The sequence below is a fragment of the Xyrauchen texanus genome, chromosome 30 (genome assembly GCF_025860055.1).
Source record: "Xyrauchen texanus isolate HMW12.3.18 chromosome 30, RBS_HiC_50CHRs, whole genome shotgun sequence".
Classification (NCBI taxonomy): domain Eukaryota; kingdom Metazoa; phylum Chordata; class Actinopteri; order Cypriniformes; family Catostomidae; genus Xyrauchen; species Xyrauchen texanus.
Genome location: NC_068305.1, coordinates 29,394,857 through 29,413,853, shown reverse-complemented (window position 1 = coordinate 29,413,853; position 18,997 = coordinate 29,394,857). Strand labels below are relative to the sequence as shown.

Below are 18,997 nucleotides of genomic sequence, written 5' to 3'. Positions count from 1 at the left end.
AACCAATCTAAAATCTGCATTAAAGTTAAGAATGTAAAGATGAAGTTTAATTGTAATGTTGAATAGAATGGTGGACCAGTCACTGTATCAGCTCACAGCATGCACATAATGCAGTAATTGACAAACGTTTTGTAGAAAAATGAAATCGGGTCACACCACAACAATTATTTTTACTCACACAAATGCTCCCAAATATATTTTGAGGTCGCACCGATTAAATTTCATGAGCATTTGCGACCAAAATGGTTGCAATTTTGAGCCTTGCCAAGACCATCTCATTGGTCTCAAAGGGATGTCCAGGTGGGGTGAACTTCGGTTCTCTTTTGTAAAGGTCATATAGAAGTCTTTATTGCTTCCACACCAAAAGCTCTGCAAATGTAGACAATGCATTGGCATCTGGTGCTCTGTGGGTTTTATTTCAAATTTAACAGCTTTTCTGCTTTTGTAATTGGTTCAGAAACATTTTTGTTGTAATTATTCTGGTTCGTTAATGCTTCACACAGGTTGCATAATTCTGATTTTTTAAACATGGGAGTTTTTGAAGGATGCTTTTATCACCTCACCTATTATGAAGCGGGCAAGATCAAAACATCCTAATTGACCTTTTCACCATTTTGTTTTTGTGGCTAGATTTGTAGCTATATTCATGTATTTATATATGTGCTTCACACCTATGCCTATATGAAGTCCTCATACATGGACTGGAGTTAGGGGAGAGGGCTTGTTTCCATGGAAACAGCACCATCATGTTCTTTAGATCCATATCATGTGATGCCACATGCTTTGCAGGCAGTCTGGATGATCATTCTCCTTCATAGACTCAAACCTAGTTACAGTTTCAATATGGTGGTTTTGTTCTTGTAAATACATGTACATATAAAGAACTGTAGCGTACTAAAATATCACGTTGCTTTTTTCTGATGAGCCTAGATGTTATATAAACCTCAAACCATAGAGGTGTTTCTTATGGGATAGACTGAGCAATTACTTTCCCATGACAAAGTGATGTCAAACTATCTGGTTCCTAATTTTTTAAGTGTCATTTTTTTTTATACTTGAAAAGGTGTTGCAGTAGCAGTGCCATGACAAACTTTGCTGCAACATGCATTAATAAAAAATACGGCACCAGTCACCCTCTAATTCAGCTTGAAATCAAGATTTTGGGCTCTCTGTCTCTAATTTATAGCTTTAGAGTGGACCCAAAATAACATTAGAAAAATATATATTTACAACCATAAATTTAGGGTGGAACAATTTATCGAAATAAAAGCGAAATCACAATATGACCCAGACTGATTATCAAACTGTTATGGCTGTGATTGAATTAATTAAATAGTCTGAACTAGCTGCCAGTTCTGACCCATCAAGGCATGGCTCCACAAGATCTCTGAAGGTGTCCTTTGGTATCTGGAACCAAGACGTTAGCAGCAGATCCTTTAAGTCCTTTAAGTTGCGAGTTGGTGCCTCCATGGATCAGACTTGTTAGTCCAGCACATCCCATAGATGCTCAATTGGATTTAGATCTGGAGAATTTGGAGGCCAATTCAACAGCTCTAACTCTGTCTTGTTCCTCAAACCATTCCTGAACAATTTTTGCAGTGTGGTAGTGTGTGTTATCCTGCTGAAAGAAGCCACTGCCATCAGGGAATACTCTTGCCATGAAGGGGTGTACGTGGTCTGCGACAATCTTTAGGTAGGTGTTGCGTGTCAAAGTAACATCCACATGAATGCCAGAACCCAAGGTTTCCTAGCAGGACATTGTCCAGAGCATCACACTGCCTCCACCGGCCTGCCTTCTTCCCATGGTGCATTCTGCTGCCGTCTCTTCCCCATGTAAATGTTGCACACACACCCGGCCGTCCACATGATCTAAAAAATTAAAAAAAACGTGATTCATCATACCAGGCCACCTTCTTCCATTGCTCCAACAGTCAGTTCTCACATGCCCATTTAGGCACTTTCAGCAGTGGATATGGGTAAGCGTAAGCATGGGCTCTCCGACTGGTCTGCAGCTACGCAGCCCCATACACAGAACTGCCTGATATATCCCACCCCTTGGCAGGTGCCATTGTAACAAGATAAATGTTATTCACTTCACCAGTCAGTGGTTTTAATGTTGTGGCTGATCAGTGTATAATATTTAAGTTATCTAGGTTTAAAAAAAATATATAAGTATACAATATAGATATACTGAAGCAAATCTACCTGGGCTATATATATATATATATATATATATATATATATATATATATATATATATATATATATATACAGTGAGGAAAATAAGTATTTGAACACCCTGCTATTTTGCAAGTTCTCCCACTTAGAAATCATGGAGGGGTCTGAAATTGTCATCAGTAGGTGCATGTCCACTGTGAGAGACATAATCTAAAAAAAAAATCCAGAAATCACAATGTATGATTTTTTAACTATTTATTTGTATGATACAGCTGCAAATAAGTATTTGAACACCTGAGAAAATCAATGTTAATATTTGGTACAGTAGCAATTTTTTGCAATTTGCAATTACAGAGGTCAAACGTTTCCTGTAGTTTTTCACCAGGTTTGCACACACTGCAGGAGGGATTTTGGCCCACTCCTCCACACAGATCTTCTCTAGATCAGTCAGGTTTCTGGGCTGTCACTGAGAAACACGGAGTTTGAGCTCCCTCCAAAGATTCTCTATTGGGTTTAGGTCTGGAAACTGGCTAGGCCACGCCAGAACCTTGATATGCTTCTTACAGAGCCACTCCTTGGTTATCCTGGCTGTGTGCTTCGGGTCATTGTCATGTTGGAAGCCCCAGCCTCGACCCATCTTCAATGCTCTAACTGAGGGAAGGAGGTTGTTCCCCAAAATCTCGCAATACATGGCCCGGTCATCCTCTCCTTAATACAGTGCAGTAAGCCCTGTCCCATGTGCAGAAAAACACCCCCAAAGCATGATGCTACCACCCCCATGCTTCACAGTAGGGATGGTGTTCTTGGGATGGTACTCATCATTCTTCTTCCTCCAAACACGGTTAGTGGAATTATGACCAAAAAGTTCTATTTTAGTCTTATCTGACCACATGACTTTCTCCCATGACTCCTCTGGATCATCCAAATGGTCATTGGCAAACTTAAGGCGGGCCTTGACATGTGCTGGTTTAAGCAGGGGAACCTTCCGTGCTATGCATGATTTCAAACCATGGCGTCTTAGTGTATTACCAACAGTAACCTTGGAAGCGGTGGTCCCAGCTCTTTTCAGGTCATTGACCAGCTCCTCCCGTGTAGTTCTGGGCTGATTTCTCACCTTTCTTAGGATCATTGAGACCCCACGAGGTGAGATCTTGCATGGAGCCCCAGTCCGAGGGAGATTGACAGTCATGTTTAGCTTCTTCCATTTTGTAATGATTTCTCCAACAGTGGACCTTTTTTCACCAAGCTGCTTGGCAATTTCCCCATAGCCCTTTCCAGCCTTGTGGAGGTGTACAATTTTGTCTCTAGTGTCTTTGGACAGCTCTTTGGTCTTGGCCATGTTAGTAGTTGGATTCTTACTGATTGTATGGGGTGGACAGGTGTCTTTATGCAGCTAACGACCTCAAACAGGTGTATCTAATTTAGGATAATAAATGGCGTGGAGGTGGACATTTTAAAGGCAGACTAACAGGTCTTTGAGAGTCAGAATTCTAGCTGATAGACAGGTGTTCAAATACTTATTTGCAGCTGTATCATACAAATAAATAGTTAAAAAATCATACATTGTGATTTCTGGATTTTTTTTTAGATTATGTCTCTCACAGTGGACATGCACCTACGATGACAATTTCAGACCCCTCCATGATTTCTAAGTGGGAGAACTTGCAAAATAGCAGGGTGTTCAAATACTTATTTTCCTCACTGTATATATATATATATATATATATATATTTATTTATTTATTTATTTTATGGTTGCAATCCATAAATCCATACTCTGAAAGTTGCATTGTGCAGCAGAGAGGTGGACTCCATTGAAGCTTTCATTCTCAGAAATGGAAGATTGTTTACTGTTAATTACTGGCTGAAAAATAAATATTTAAACACTAATGTGCTTTTTGCCTGCTCTCATTGCACCATTGTTTGTGTGTGTGTGTATATATATATATATATATATACACACATACATACATATACACAGTCGAAGTCAGAAGTTTACATACACTTATGAAATACACACATATGCTTGGTTTGAAGTCATTAAAACTGCCTTGTAACACCTGAAGGTACCATGTTCATCTGTAGAAACAGTAGTATGCTAGTGTAAGCACCATGGGATCATGCAGCCATCATACCTTTCGGTAAAGAGATACATGCTGTGTCAGTTCAGTTTGTATCACAGTTTCAGGGATACCGATTGCAAATCGGTATTTGCAATGTACAGGATTTTTTTTTTTATAATACTGCCAAATCCAAAGTAAGGATACTCTATTTGGTAACAAACACTTCAACTGGTTTGCCCTTGATAAAAATGTTTTTACAGTAACCATAGTTTAACTATGGTATTTGTAGTAAAAACATAGAAACCACAAAATCAACATGGTTACGTCATGTTTACAATATATATATTATAATCATGGTTACTATATGCAAACTACAGTATTACTGTTGTAAAACCATGATTTCTACAAGGAAAACCATGATGACAGCAGTCATGATTACTATTGTAAAACCGTAGTTAATTTCCGCTGTGTCTTTAACTAAAAAACCCTTTTCTCTAATTAATAAATCAACATTTTAACTTAAAACCTACACTATTATGCTACATGCATCGACATAAGATACCTTTCAAACACTACTGCACAAATATTCAATATTCAGAAGCTGTACATCACTATAGAAGAAACTTTGCTTTTAAAATGGACATGAGGGCTGTTGTGATGCGGCTCGAGTGTTTTAATCCTACGCGGAAATCGCACATCTTCGACACCGAAGTAGGGAAACATAGTTGGCAATGAAGACCCCAATCGATTATTTATTGTTTTTATGCCTGTCCGAATCAGCACTGAGTGCTTGCTTAAAAACAAAAGGGAGTGTGTGCAGTTTCGGCTCTAATGTGGCTCTATGCACGCAGCTTTCCCTGGTGATTATGGAGTAAATTATCATGTGTCGATGTATTAAAAGGTAAACCACACTCATTATGATCAATGTGTGATATATTTAGAATATAAAATTCGAAATAATATTCTTTTTACAAATTATACTACACCGTGTTAAAGGGTTTGGTGTATCTGTGTAGAGCTTATTTCACTTCTGAGGACTTTGCTCATCAGATAATAGCTGCTGCCATTTCATCAGATTCCTGTATCCTGTGCACAAATACACCCTGCTATTTCGAGAGCAATTTGTTTTCAGATTTATACAGATGTGTGTGTGTTTTTTTTTTTTTTTTTTATATCAAGGTTTGTTTGATTGGTTATCCAGAGCACTATATTTCTGATTATTCTCTTGGGTCTGTTGTTTTCAGGACGATGAGAAGTTTTTGACTGAACTCTTTGCACAGCTAACTGATGAAGCCACAGATGATGACAAACGGCATGAATTGGTAAGATAACTTTATTAGTGTTAGATGCAATAACTGAACAATGGATACAAGCTGCATTTCCCATTGCTGTCACGATACTGATACGGTCATCATATTATATACAGGTAAATTTCCTCAAGGAGTTTTGTGCATTCTCCCAAACGTTACAACCACAAAACAGAGATGCATTCTTCAAAACGCTTTCCAACATGGGAATCCTGCCAGCGCTGGAAGTTATTCTTGTAAGAGATCTTTGCTATTCCAAAGAGATATATTGTCATATCATAGCTGAACAGGCTTATGCTTCGTTGTGAACCTTAGTTCGGTTGTTCCTTTTTTTTCTTTCTATACCTTAACATCTGAAATCCACTCTTATGCCCTTTCTTAATGTACATCTAAAATTGTTACGCTATGTAGCGAACAGGTTCTGCAACATCTGAAACTTTCTCTTACTAGCCCAAACTTTCCTCTCAATGAAAATCGTAACTTAAGCTTGCACTTTTTCTCTGTGTTTACTAACGTGTGTATGTGTTTTGTGTGAAAGGGCATGGACGATGTGCATGTGCGTGGAGCGGCCACTGATATCTTTTCCTACCTGGTGGAGTACAACCCCTCCATGGTGCGAGAGTTTGTTATGCAGGAGTCTCAACAGACCGATGAAGTAAGTGACACACACACCCACTGACCCATGTGATCTTGCTGAAAGAGCCGTTTGCTGTTAGCCATGCCTGTTGCCCTCAATACTTCTCTCTCTTTATGTACAGGACATTCTGTTGATAAATCTGATCATTGAGCATATGATCTGTGACACGGATCCAGAGTTGGGTGGTGCTGTACAGTTAATGGGGTTACTCAGGACACTAGTGGACCCAGAGAACATGCTGGCAACTGCTAATGTGAGTTTAATATAAATGTATAATTAGGGTTCCCATTGTCATGGAAAAACTGGAAATGTTGAGGAATTTCACCTGGAAAATTATGCTCTGAAATATTGGATGCACCAAATATTGCTCTTGTGTGATAAATCTTGCTAACAAGCCATAGCGATGTCTCATTTGTGAGTGACATCATGGCTCGCACTATGTTGTTGAATGCAGCGAGCTCATTATAAACAGAAATGATGCAAAGTGGTGGAAATATGCTTTAAGGAGGTAATTCAATGTCACAACTAGGGATGCCGCGATTATAGGTTTTTATTATTAACCGCTATTAAAAATGTCAGTTAATTTATGCGTAAGAATTAAAATCTACGGTGTAAAACTGAAATGTTTTGTTTACACCTGGCAAAAATATTATATATATATATATATATCTATCTATATATATCTATATATTAATTATATAAATATCTAGTTTAAAAGAGTTCTTGTAAGATTTTTTAAGTCTAAATGTGAAAAATACTTGTGCCTGGGTGGGTAGTGGAGCTGTTGCTATAGTTACGAATGGTGTCTGCGTGGCACTTAGCCAGGCTTGGACTGAACATGAACTTTCAATTGACGTGAAACTGGGGCTACATACGGACTCCCAAATATAACTGAGGATTTCGATCTACTAGACTCCTATTCACTGAAAAGGTGATTTAAATCGCATTTGACTGACTAACAGTTACTGAACACAACGGATGAAAACATGCTGACCGAAGAAATAGAAAGATACATATCCTTCAAATGGGACCGGATTTTCCACTAATCATCCAACAACAAACAAAAAGTTCAGTAGTTTTTAGCTGTGGTGATTTTAAAGTGATGAATTAAAAGATGCATCTTTGTTATTTTTAAGCATGCTGACAGTGCGCTGTGCATTTGAGTGTAGTTACAAGTGTGTAAACTTTGAGAAGTTGCTTATTAAATTATCCTCATTGTTTAACCTGTTGATATGCAATTCCTCACATGCGGTGACGTCACTCTGCTTTCGTTTAATATATAATTTACCGTCTATAAATGTAATGTTAACAAATTATACATATTTTCAAAGCATTGATATCTGATCTCTGTTTCACGATAGCAATGCTCCAGAAACAGCAATTTTGTTATTTGTGCCAGGAGTACAAATGCAAACATGCAATATCAAAACGGGACTTCATACCTTTATGAAAACGCGATCGCCAGATGAATCCAGTTCGCCACACTTGGGTCAATTGTCCTTGGCAAGCGTTCATTGAAAAACATCCAATAGCACTTTTTGTCCATAAGGTTAATAAATCTGAGAAATATTAATATATTCTCCATTGTTTACATGAGCTCTCGCCTGAAAGCATTACACTTCGTCATCGTTCTTCAACAAACTATGCAATCTGAGCATCATTCATGTTGTAAAACTATATATTAGAGTCCCATAAACAAAATGAGGCTGTCTCAAGTCTATTTTTTTAAATGCGGCATAGTTTTATTCATAATAGCCAAGCAGTGCAGTCAGATTTTTTATTTATTTTTTTGTCAGACAGTAATCTAACGGTCAAAGACTCTCACCGTGGCATCCCTTGTGACAAGATGATATCCGATGAAACTGCATATGAATACACTGTGTCCCTGACTGTCGCCAGTGGCGACTAGATTTTAAATGGGTGTCGCAATTATATTGTTGCATTTGCATCCATTTTAGTCGCAGTCTGGAGCCCTGCTGACTGAAAGGGTCATGGAAAAGTCATGGTTATTCATTGGTCAAAAAGTGTGGGAACCCTATTTGATGTCTGGAATGTTGCACCATCTTGTCATTGTAATTTGGCAGGTTCTAGTAACTCTGTTAGTTTCTGCTCATGAACAACTGGATTATAACAGTTGCAATTATCTGGTTCCCTGTAGAAAACGGAGAAGACCGAGTTCTTGAGTTTCTTCTATAAGCATTGCATGCATGTGCTCTCTGCTCCACTTCTGGCCAACACCACAGAGGAAAAACCCAGCAAAGGTAATAAAAAAGTTTTTGAATGTTTATGCTTGGATGCATGCTTTTAGGATATATAATGTATTATAAATAAGTGTTTATTTTTAGCAGATTTAAAGATTATATGCATCAGACATTTGGAATAATTTCTCAATTGACATTTGCAGACCTATTCAAAGACTGCACAACGTTTTCCCCTCACTGTGTGTTTGTCTTGTCAGATGATTTCCAGACGTGCCAGCTGCTGGCTTTGATCGTCGAGCTTCTCACATTCTGTGTGGAGCATCACACGTATCACATAAAGAACTACATTATCAACAAAGACATCCTTCGCAGAGTGCTGGTGCTTACTGTATCTCAACATGCTTTCTTAGCCTTATGTGAGTGTATGTGCACACACACACAGGCATTGAATTTTAAGACAACATAAAACCAATTTCACAAGGCATTTAACTTCCATATTGTTTCCAAAGAAAACTTAATTTTAGCAGGAAATTTATTTTATCCATCCAGATTGGATTGGATTGTGAAAAGTAGCCAATTATATTATTGGTTAATTATTTTCCCTTCCCATGTCAGAAGACACTAATCATATGTGAAGAGACATATGGCACTTTATTGTTCACTTATGTATTATGAACAAAACAAACCAGGGAATTTTGCTATTATACATCAGTCAGGCATTTTCTAATGCAAACAAATGCTGTATTCTTGTCTAATTTGACTCCTTTTTGTCTTGTCTCATGTGAGACAAAAAGCTTTTGAGCTAAGTTTAGATGAAATCATCTGGGGATGAACAGTGGTTTGAAGAAAAAAAGCGTTTTCTAATACTGACTGTGTAACAGTTTGTCAAAGTCTGTAGGCTCAGACAGTCAGATGAGTAGAACCAGAAAAATGAGTGGCTTGGGACATTCTTTGTCATACTACACACCATCATCACACATTCAAACTGCATAATAAAAAATAGCCAAAACTTAAGAGATGCGGATCCAACAGTGAAATGCTCTGTTCATTACTGTTGAATCCGCTATTAATGCCTTCATTACTGATACACTATTACTACAACTCAGGCCAAGTAATTCTACATTCAGTGCCTTCTGCATTATTAACTAGCACTAATGTTTGGAAAAAGACCAACCACTCGGTGCTACCCTGCTAATAGTCATCAGTTATGACTTTGCTGTTAAATTTCTCTGAGCCTTTCTTGCTAATTTCTATTGTCCAGGTGCTTTGCGTTTCATGAGGAAAATCATTGGTCTGAAGGATGAGTTTTATAACCGATACATAATGAGGAACTTCCTGTTTGAGCCAGTGGTCAAGGCTTTCCTCAATAATGGATCCAGATACAACCTCATCAACTCTGCTATCATAGAGATGTTTGAGTATGTCAGAGTGGTGAGTACACTTATACACACATCACATCTGGTATGTGGTCTTTATCATCAGTCTTTATTCTAAACACTACAACTTACAGAGGATGTAGTTGATACGATATCTTGGAGTGGTGGACAGCTACAGACGAACAAGATAAGACTGGTGGATCATGTTTATTTTGTGTATAATTGCTGCATTCTGTGCGTAAAGGAGGATGTGAAGTCCCTGACAGCTCACATCATAGAGAACTACTGGAAGGCCCTGGAAGACATAGACTATGTTCAGACGTTTAAGGGACTGAAGCTCCGATATGAACAGCAGAGAGAAAGACAGGACAACCCGAAACTTGACAGGTCGGTTGTCATTTCAAGTCAATTCAATGTTCTTTATTGTTTCACCAGGTTTGCAGTGCAAATTACAAACAGGATAAGGCATATTTTACAGACAAAGTTTCTTTATTACGTGAACATACATATGCACATAACACTGTAAAAAATATACATAGTGTGGAAACATACACATTGTAAATAATATAAATACTCAAAACCATACACTGTATTAGAATAATATAAACAAAAGACAAACACTAAGTGGAGGGTACATATTGGGGTTATTTACACATGTCACATCATGCATTTTTACTGATTGGATAGCTATACGATCATGAAAAGACCAAGTCTAAATGCCCTCTGAGACGGATAAATATGATCACTCAAACCACTTCTGAAGGAGGTTCGAGATGCATTCCAAACAGAACTCGGTCAAGTGTAAATGCATCTGGCTGTTCAAGCCACATATGTAAACTATTGACACACTACGTAAAGCTACGTCAGCATATTGAAAAAACTGAAAACAGTCCTGGAAAACCTGGAATTTAGCAATGCAGTTTTCCAGTCATGGAAAATTCGAAAAATACCTAAATGTCCTGGAACATGATTATTTGTCCTGGAAAATATTTTAGTATGATAAATGGGTTGACAGTGTTGTTGGCAAGGTTTGTGTTACATTTACAAAAACATGGTAGTGATCGGGACTCAGAATAGGAGTCAAATGCACAAATTCATATAGTTTTGTCATTGCCGGTGGCTGCGTATTGGGAAACAATGTCAGCAGTTAAGGGCTTGGCTACAGCAGTGCAAGAACAGTGAGAAAGCAGCATTCGTGAAACTTCTCATTCATAAACTGAATGACCTGGTACATGTACCGACCAACTGAATGAAAGGGGCATGTTGTTCATTTACTTCAGCATCGGCATGTGAGTCGACCTTGTTCATCATGTAGAGAAAAGTGCAGAAGAGCTATTAATACCTAAAAGTGACTGTTTGTACATGATGAGGGGCATTCATGCATTCAAGTTTATGAAGTGTCATGTCAGCGCAACCTCGTCTCCAATGTTACACCAGTGTTTTTCTCACACATTTTCCAAAATGTATGCAGAGATATTGAATGTCTCATGTATTTTAATTATTACCTTATCATTTCTGAGTATCTAGAGACCAAGTTATTGAACCACAGTTATTCAATTTACCAAAAAAAAAAGATTACAAAATGCTAAGAACTAAACATAAACAAGTCCTCTATTATCTGCAATTAAAGCAAGTGCCATTTTTTACTCTTCCAAATATGTTTCAATGTTTATTGTGCACATCTCCCGCTTGCGTGGCTAGCTTGTAAATTTGCCCCTCCGTGACGCTTTCTGCAATGCTTGTCATGTGGAAGGGCAAAGCACCGGTTCGGTTGACTGTGCCATTGAGTGGAGCATTGAGGCCTCAACTCCTGTGAAATGCGCTTTACAATGACGAAAGGACATTATTGAAACTAAAAATTATTATTACTAGGCTATTATTGTTGTCTTTTTGTTGTTGTTGTTGTTAAACGTCATGCTCATCAGATTTAATGCTGTTGGAAAATCAATAAAGTACATCTGCTTTGTTTTTTATTTATTTTATTATATATATTTTTTTACTTTCTCCCCATTTCTCCCCAATTTTGGAATGCCAAATTCCAAAAAAATGTATTTGCATATAGACCTTATTCATGCTGGCGACAAAACATTCATAAAATATCTGTGTAAGAACATTCAGTATACAAAGAACTCCAGACAACATGAGTTGTTGAAAATCAGATGTGATCTAGGAGCTTTATACAGCTTTATACCGCTCATGCCATTGAAGAAATGGTAAGTCTATCCCACACAGCCTCGTTTGTCATTCCCATTAAAGATGGCACTATATATCTGTTTGGCAGAGACACATTGATGTGACTAGTATAAATGGAATGTCCTCTTTTAATCAGATAGCAATCCGATCAGTAATAATGCATTAAGTGACTGTAAATAATAAAGCAATGTTTGTGTTTATAAACTAGGGATGGGCATTTTCAAGTAATTTTGTAGTTGAGTTCTCTAGCTCACCAAAAACGAGTACCTGATTACTCATAAATTAAGATGCATGTTAAATTTGATAAGGTTGACGAGTACGTGAAATGTATATTTTGTTTTATTCACAAACATTACCAAGAACGATTAAAGAGAACTTTGGAGAAAAGGGAACGACAAACTATGCTTTTCTTTTGGGAAAAAATTAAAATGAACCATATGCTATAATAATAAAACAAAAAAGACCTAAACAGTGACCTAAACATTTTATGTTTATGACAACGCACCTGAGACGCTACACAAGCATGTCTGACGCAGGTGTAAATTGATGGGCTCTTAAACATGCCCTCATAATAAATCTCCAACTGATTGACAAATTCACTTGTGAAATGGATTACTGTGAACTGTATGCCAATGATTGACTTATGATCAATAATATGGTAGTAAACAATACATTGTATTCTAAAGCCGCTTATTGTCTTATCAATGATTAACTCTTCTGCTTACAAGAATGTAATGCATTTTAATTATCTGAATACAAAAATTATATTTATTTAGAATAATATATTTATTATATTATTATATATTATATTAACTGCATTGCATTGGAGAGGATGCTATTGTCATATGTAATTATTTTGTTATATATGGTAGTCAAATAAAAGCAAGCCACCATTAAAGCTATCATTAACAGCAGGGATGCTAACACTTCTATGGAATGAGATCTTTTTCATTGTGTTATTGCAGTAAGATCTACCATGTACATTAATGGCTATATATATCACAATATCAAAATTTCAGTAGTCCATAGTGAAATTTTATGATTCTCAATACCAGCTTCAAAACCACAACAAATAACAACACTACTTTGTTAAATATGGAAGAATGGTTTCTAGTTAAGTAATTATTCAAGACTAGTAAACAGTCAGGGATAAAAAACAATACAAAACAGCAATGATTAGAAATAGATTAAAAATAATAACAAAAAATACAAATGAAGACAATTCGTTGCTTTTTTAACAGCTTTACAAGTTAACCGCAGTAGGCTCTGGGGCAGAAAGAGTACTTGATTACTTATGCATGTATAAAAACTGCAAACTTGATGGCATGCTCAAAACATTTCAGAATTGATATAGTAATGCTGTGTTCTGAGGATTGCGCAAGATAGTTCAGCATGTCAGTTTATTCAGGTTTGACCTAATGAATATGCAGTTTGTACCTCCAATATACGCAAAAGAAAGGGTGTATCAATTCAAATTAATTTATTGGTAAATTGATTTATCGAGTAAATCATTTCAGAAACTGAAACTGCAAGACCAAATCAATGGGTCTATTTACACTTGGTCACATCATGCATTTTTACTGATTGGTTTATCTGATTGAAAAGGCACATTCCATTTACACTTGACCACATCAATGTGTCTACGCCAAATGGATATGAATCCGATCTTCAATTCCCTCACTTCATGCAATAACATGGCTGTGCTCATTGCTAGAGTTTAGTTTCAGTTTCTTCAGCGATCTGCATCAAATAAATGAAGAAATAAAGTCTTATCTTTCCTACAACGTGCATCTGTGGCTTAATTTGTTATTTATTGCGCGATGCGAGCCCTATGCAAATACTCTAGCAGCTGTTATATTTTGCGTTTTCCCTATGCTGATGTAGTTTGAGTGGAGTAACGTTTACATATCTTGAACAGCCAGATGCATTTACACTTGACCAGTTTCGTCTGGAATGCATCCTAAAGTGGTTTGAGCAATCGGATTGCAATCCGCCTCGAATGCATTTCAGAGGGTATTTGCACCTGGTCTTTTCAGGATCAGATAGCTGTGCGATCTGTGAAAATGCAAGTGGCCAAGTGTAAATACCCCCAATATGAATGAAAGGCAGATGTTAATCTGATTCGCACTGTGCAGCATGCTGTTATTCAAAATGGTTACTTTAGAACTCTAAATCAAAACAGATAACATAACTGATATAACTATAAATAAGACAAACAGAAAAATACCAACAATTTATGAGCAAATTGTGGAATTTCTTTGGTTTAAATACTGCTTTTAACTGGTGAAATATTGTGAAATATTTTAAACAATTTAAAATATACTCCAGTGCTCAAAGTGGACCAGTAGGCATGGCTAGGCCAAACAGTTACTGTGTCTTGGTGCTCCGAAACAAGCAGGGAGCACTGGTTTTCTCCCGTGCAGCTTCTGTGTCTCTCTCGCATGCAGCTAACTTTTACCATGATCAAGATATTTGCAGTTTGAAATACAGATTTCATTTTATTATACATCAGTGGTGCAATGCATTAATGAGCTGATTTCATCCTCTGTTCCACAATTGTTCTGAAACATTTCGAGAGAAGTGTCATACACTGATATTCTTATAAACTACAGTTCAAGTCTGAAGTTTACATACATTTAGGTTGAAGTCATTAAAACTATTTTTTTAAACACTCCACAGATGTATTATTACCAAACTAGTTTTGACAAGTTGTTTAAGACATCTACATTGTGCATGACATGAGTAATTGACCAATCAGTGATCTGCAGGGTCTTGACGTCACATTTAGTATTGCTCTGCAAGGAAGAAGCCACTGCTCCAAAACTGCCATAAAAAAGCCAGACTAGACTACAGTTTGCAAGTAACAATCTTACTTTTTGGAGAAAAATCCTCTTGTCTGATAAAACAAAAATAGAACTGTTTGGCCATAATGACTATCATTATGTTTGGAGGATGAAGGGTGAAGCTTGCAAGCCAAAGATCACCATCCCAAACCGTGAAGCATGGTGGCAGCATCATATTGTGGGGCTGCTTTGCTGCAGGAGGGACAGGTGCACTTAACAAAATAAATGGAATCATGAGGAAGGAAAATGATGTATTGAAGCAACATCTCAAGATATCAGCCAGGAAGTTCAAGCTCTGTCACAAGTGGGTATTCCAAATGGACAAGGATCCAAGCATACCTGCAAAGTGGCTCAAGGACAACAAAGTCAAAGTATTGGAGAGGCCATCACAAAGCCCTGACCTCAATCCAAAAGAAAATTTGTGGACAGAACTGAAAAAGCGTGTACGGCCTACAAACCTGACTGAGTTACAACAGCTCTGTCTGGAGGAATGGGCCAAAATTCCAGCAACTTTTTATGACAAGCTTGAGGAAGGCTTCGCAAAATGTTTGACCCAAGTTAAACAATTTGGAGTGGTGGTGGTGTAGTGGTCTAAACCACATAACTGGTAAACTGTTAATCAGAAGGTCGCTGGTTCGATCCCCACAGCCACCACCATTGGGTCCTTGAGCAAGGACTTAACTCCAGGTTGCTCCGGGGGGATTGTCCCTGTAATAAGGGCTCTGTAAGTCGCTTTGGATAAAAGCGTCTGCCAAATGCATAAATGTAAATGTAAATTTAAAGGCAATGATACCAACACACATATCAAAGTGTACGTAAACTTTTGACCCACTGGGAATGTGATGAAAGATGTAAAAGCTGAAATAAATAATTCTCTCTACTATTATTCTGACATTTCACATTCTTAAAAATAAAGCAAAGGTCCTAACTGACCTAAGACAGGGAATGTTTTCTTCGATTAAATGTCAGGAGTTTAAATTTATTTGGCTTAGGTGTATGTAAACTTCTGACTTCAACTGTAGCTACTCTTACATTTGTTAAAAAGCAGGTGTTTTATCATGATATCATATAGACCTTATAAATGGCATATTGAATGAGTCTTACTTTTAGTGAGTGTGCATTTGATGCAGTTACCACATGCAAAACCTTTTGGAGGGCGGGTCCAACATATTTGAACGTAGTTATTTGCAGTTTGTAAATTGGCCGCATTATGACCACGTCGTGCACAAGCAAATTGGAACCCATTATTTGGGATCTTAGTGAATCAGTGCCATAGTGGATGTTCAAACCAATATTGATAAATATGGATTCTCAAATTTACAAAATCTCTTATCAAAATGCCATGTTACTTTCAAATGCATGTACATTTTGATGAACGTTGGTTGTGTGTCTATGTTTGTCACCAGTATGCGGTCGATTCTGAGAAATCACCGCTTTCGCAGGGACGCACGGACGCTGGAAGACGAGGAGGAGATGTGGTTTAACACGGATGAGGAAGACTTGGAGGATGGTGAAGCTGTGGTGCCGCCCTCGGATAAGATGAAGAATGACGAGGACCTGATGGATCCCATCAGCAAGTTCATGGAGAGGAAGAAACGTATGTGATTTGTGCATGCATCCGCAATGACGTGGATGACAACTCATTATGATCCTTTATTTTTTGCAAGAATATACATATAAATATATAACACTATGGTCTTAATAAAGTGCCCAACATGGTCTTCTGCTGTTGTAGGCTATCCGCCTCTAGGTTCAATGTGCATTCTGAGATTGTATTCTGCTCTATACAATTGTACAGAATGGTTATCTGAGTTACTGTAGCCTTCCAATTAGCTCGAACCAGTCTGGCCATTTTCCGTTGACCTCTCATCAACAAGTTGTTTCCGTACTGCTGCTCATTGGTGACAAAAACAAAAAACACCCATTCTGAGTAAATTGTAGAGACTGTTATACGTGAAAATTCCAGGAGATCAGCAGTTACAGAAATACTCAAATTCTGATGAATGGTGTAAACATTAACTGACGCTCCTGACCCATATCTGCACAATTTTATGCATTGCACTGCTGCCACATTATTGGCTGATAAGATAATCGCATGAATAAGTAGGTGTACAGGTGTTCCTAATAAAGTGCTTGGAGAGTTTACTTTATATTGTGGACACTTATCCTCATCAAATTGCTTTGCAATTAGTTTACTTGTTTTTTCCCCCTCTCTTAAAGTCAAAGAGTCAGAGGAGAAAGAGTTGTTGACAGGGAAGACAAGCCTCTCTGGACGGCAGAGCCCCAGTTTGAAACTCTCTTTCTCCAGTTCCCCTAAGGCCAGTCTGTCCTCTCCCCCAACCGCATCCCTCCACCCTGGTTCACCTGGTTCGCCAAGCTCTCCCGGGACAGGAGCCCGGAGTTCCCCCCCAATGGCAGCTGTAACCACTAAGGTTAGGCAACTTGATATTGAGGCTCCAAAAAGAAAATCAGTGCACAGAAACTTTAATATTACATTGAAAAAATGCCATAAAAATCGATTTATTACTGTTTACTTGTTTTTGATTACATCTCTCTCCTATTGCAGGGAGGTGTGGTGGGTTTGGTGGATTATCCCGATGATGATGAAGAGGATGAAGATGATGAAGATGCAGATATTAAAGAAGAAAGTCCTCCGCTGTCCAAAAAATCCAAGCTGAGCTCCTAAAGCACTCCCTTCTTCAATCAGCATGGACATGCTCAAAGGGAGCCTTATCCAGAGACTATTGCAGTGCTCAGCCTAGAACTCAAAACTGAAAATAAATGAATGAATACACAAATGAATGGATAAATGAATGAATGCAGCCCCCCGCAGGAGTCCATGGGGCGCCATGTGAGGAACGGAGAAAGGGAGAGCAAGAGACGGAGAAGATTCAGTCACAGAATGAAAAAGTGAATGTTTCCATGTGGAGTTTGTGGAAGTGCCAGTCCGAGAGAGAGCAAGAAAGACTTGGAGGACAGAGAGAAAATATAAAACTGGTTTGGACAAATAACAAAGGATTGAATAAAAAGTGTATTTCAACAAAGCTAAAAGTACAGGGGGGTAAAAAAAAAAAGACCTTGCACTCACTTACAGACACTCAAAATTGGTGCCCCACAAAGCGTCCCAGGCTTGGACCAGACACACTGCCCCCCTCTCAGGGAAGGACCTCACATGACCCAGCTGGGCCAGCCAATCCACAACCACCACTTACCTTTGCTGACTCCATCTCCATTTCTTTCTCTCCTTCCTCTATGCCTTTTTCTGTTGCCCTTTTTCTCTTGATGATTTTTTTCCTTATTTGAGTTTCTCGGTCCAGACGGGACATTAGGGAGCAAAGAGGTCTGGGTCATCGTTGTTTGATGTCACCATTGTTCTTGTGGCTCAGCAAGGGAAGTTCTTCCTCTTTCAAAGCCAGCAGTTCCCTCGTTTTCTTATTCTGTTCTTCTCCTCTCATTTTTTTTAAACGACATAAGAGACCTGCCTTTAAATGTTCAGGACGTTTTCAGTCGCACTTGAACAGGTTTTTAAAACCTCAATTGTGGGGGGTGGGGGAGGGGGGGGATAGTTTTACCTTTTTGTTGCCCTTCAAAACTGCAGATTTTTGGAAAATTTGTAAGCCCGTCTTGATTAAAGATTGAGTGGAACTCTAGATGTGATTGATTTTTGTCATATCTTCATTTTTCTTTTACATGAGTGTACTCTTAGTTGTTTGGTATATTTGGGACCATTAAAAAGATCTTTGCTGTAGTAGATATCTGACGGTTGTGCTGGTTCCCTGTATCATGTCAACTGTGCTGATATTTTGTCCATGCTACCTTGGTCTCAGTGTCTCTTGAAATGGGATTTTGTCACTGAAATTAAGTTTGATCCTGTCAACTAGTCTGAATACAATAATGGAGAATCCTGCCTCTGCTGATTGAGGCTGGCTAAAAAACCTGAACACAATTAAAGATATTAGTTTTTATTTTCTGAATTACCATTTGTTTCACTTTGTACTTGAATGCCCACAGCTTTATGTAAGAGGAATTAAAGGCAACACACATGCACGGTTTATTTTGGTGTCAGAGTAAAGGTGCTGACAGACTTGTCCGCTAGAGGGCACACTTCACCTTAAAAGGTTAGTTCACCCAAGAATGAATTCCGTCATAAAAATGGCTCATTTTAATATTGTCCCAACCCTATATGACCTTACTTCTGTG

General features: G+C 38.1%; 1 protein-coding gene across 1 annotated transcript in view; it reads left to right on the top strand.

The window, feature by feature from the left end:
- Window positions 1-18,767, top strand: part of LOC127623853 (serine/threonine-protein phosphatase 4 regulatory subunit 3-like) — a 33,473-nt gene extending 14,706 nt beyond the window's left edge. Inside the window, exons 5-15 of the mRNA XM_052098419.1 lie at window positions 5,485-5,562; window positions 5,667-5,783; window positions 6,086-6,202; window positions 6,306-6,437; window positions 8,343-8,445; window positions 8,643-8,801; window positions 9,647-9,816; window positions 10,006-10,148; window positions 16,204-16,394; window positions 17,018-17,229; window positions 17,364-18,767. Coding sequence (XP_051954379.1) covers window positions 5,485-5,562; window positions 5,667-5,783; window positions 6,086-6,202; window positions 6,306-6,437; window positions 8,343-8,445; window positions 8,643-8,801; window positions 9,647-9,816; window positions 10,006-10,148; window positions 16,204-16,394; window positions 17,018-17,229; window positions 17,364-17,483 — 1,542 coding nt within the window. The 3' untranslated portion in view covers window positions 17,484-18,767. The remainder of the gene's footprint in view (window positions 1-5,484; window positions 5,563-5,666; window positions 5,784-6,085; window positions 6,203-6,305; window positions 6,438-8,342; window positions 8,446-8,642; window positions 8,802-9,646; window positions 9,817-10,005; window positions 10,149-16,203; window positions 16,395-17,017; window positions 17,230-17,363) is intronic.
- Window positions 18,768-18,997: the final 230 nt, after the last annotated feature.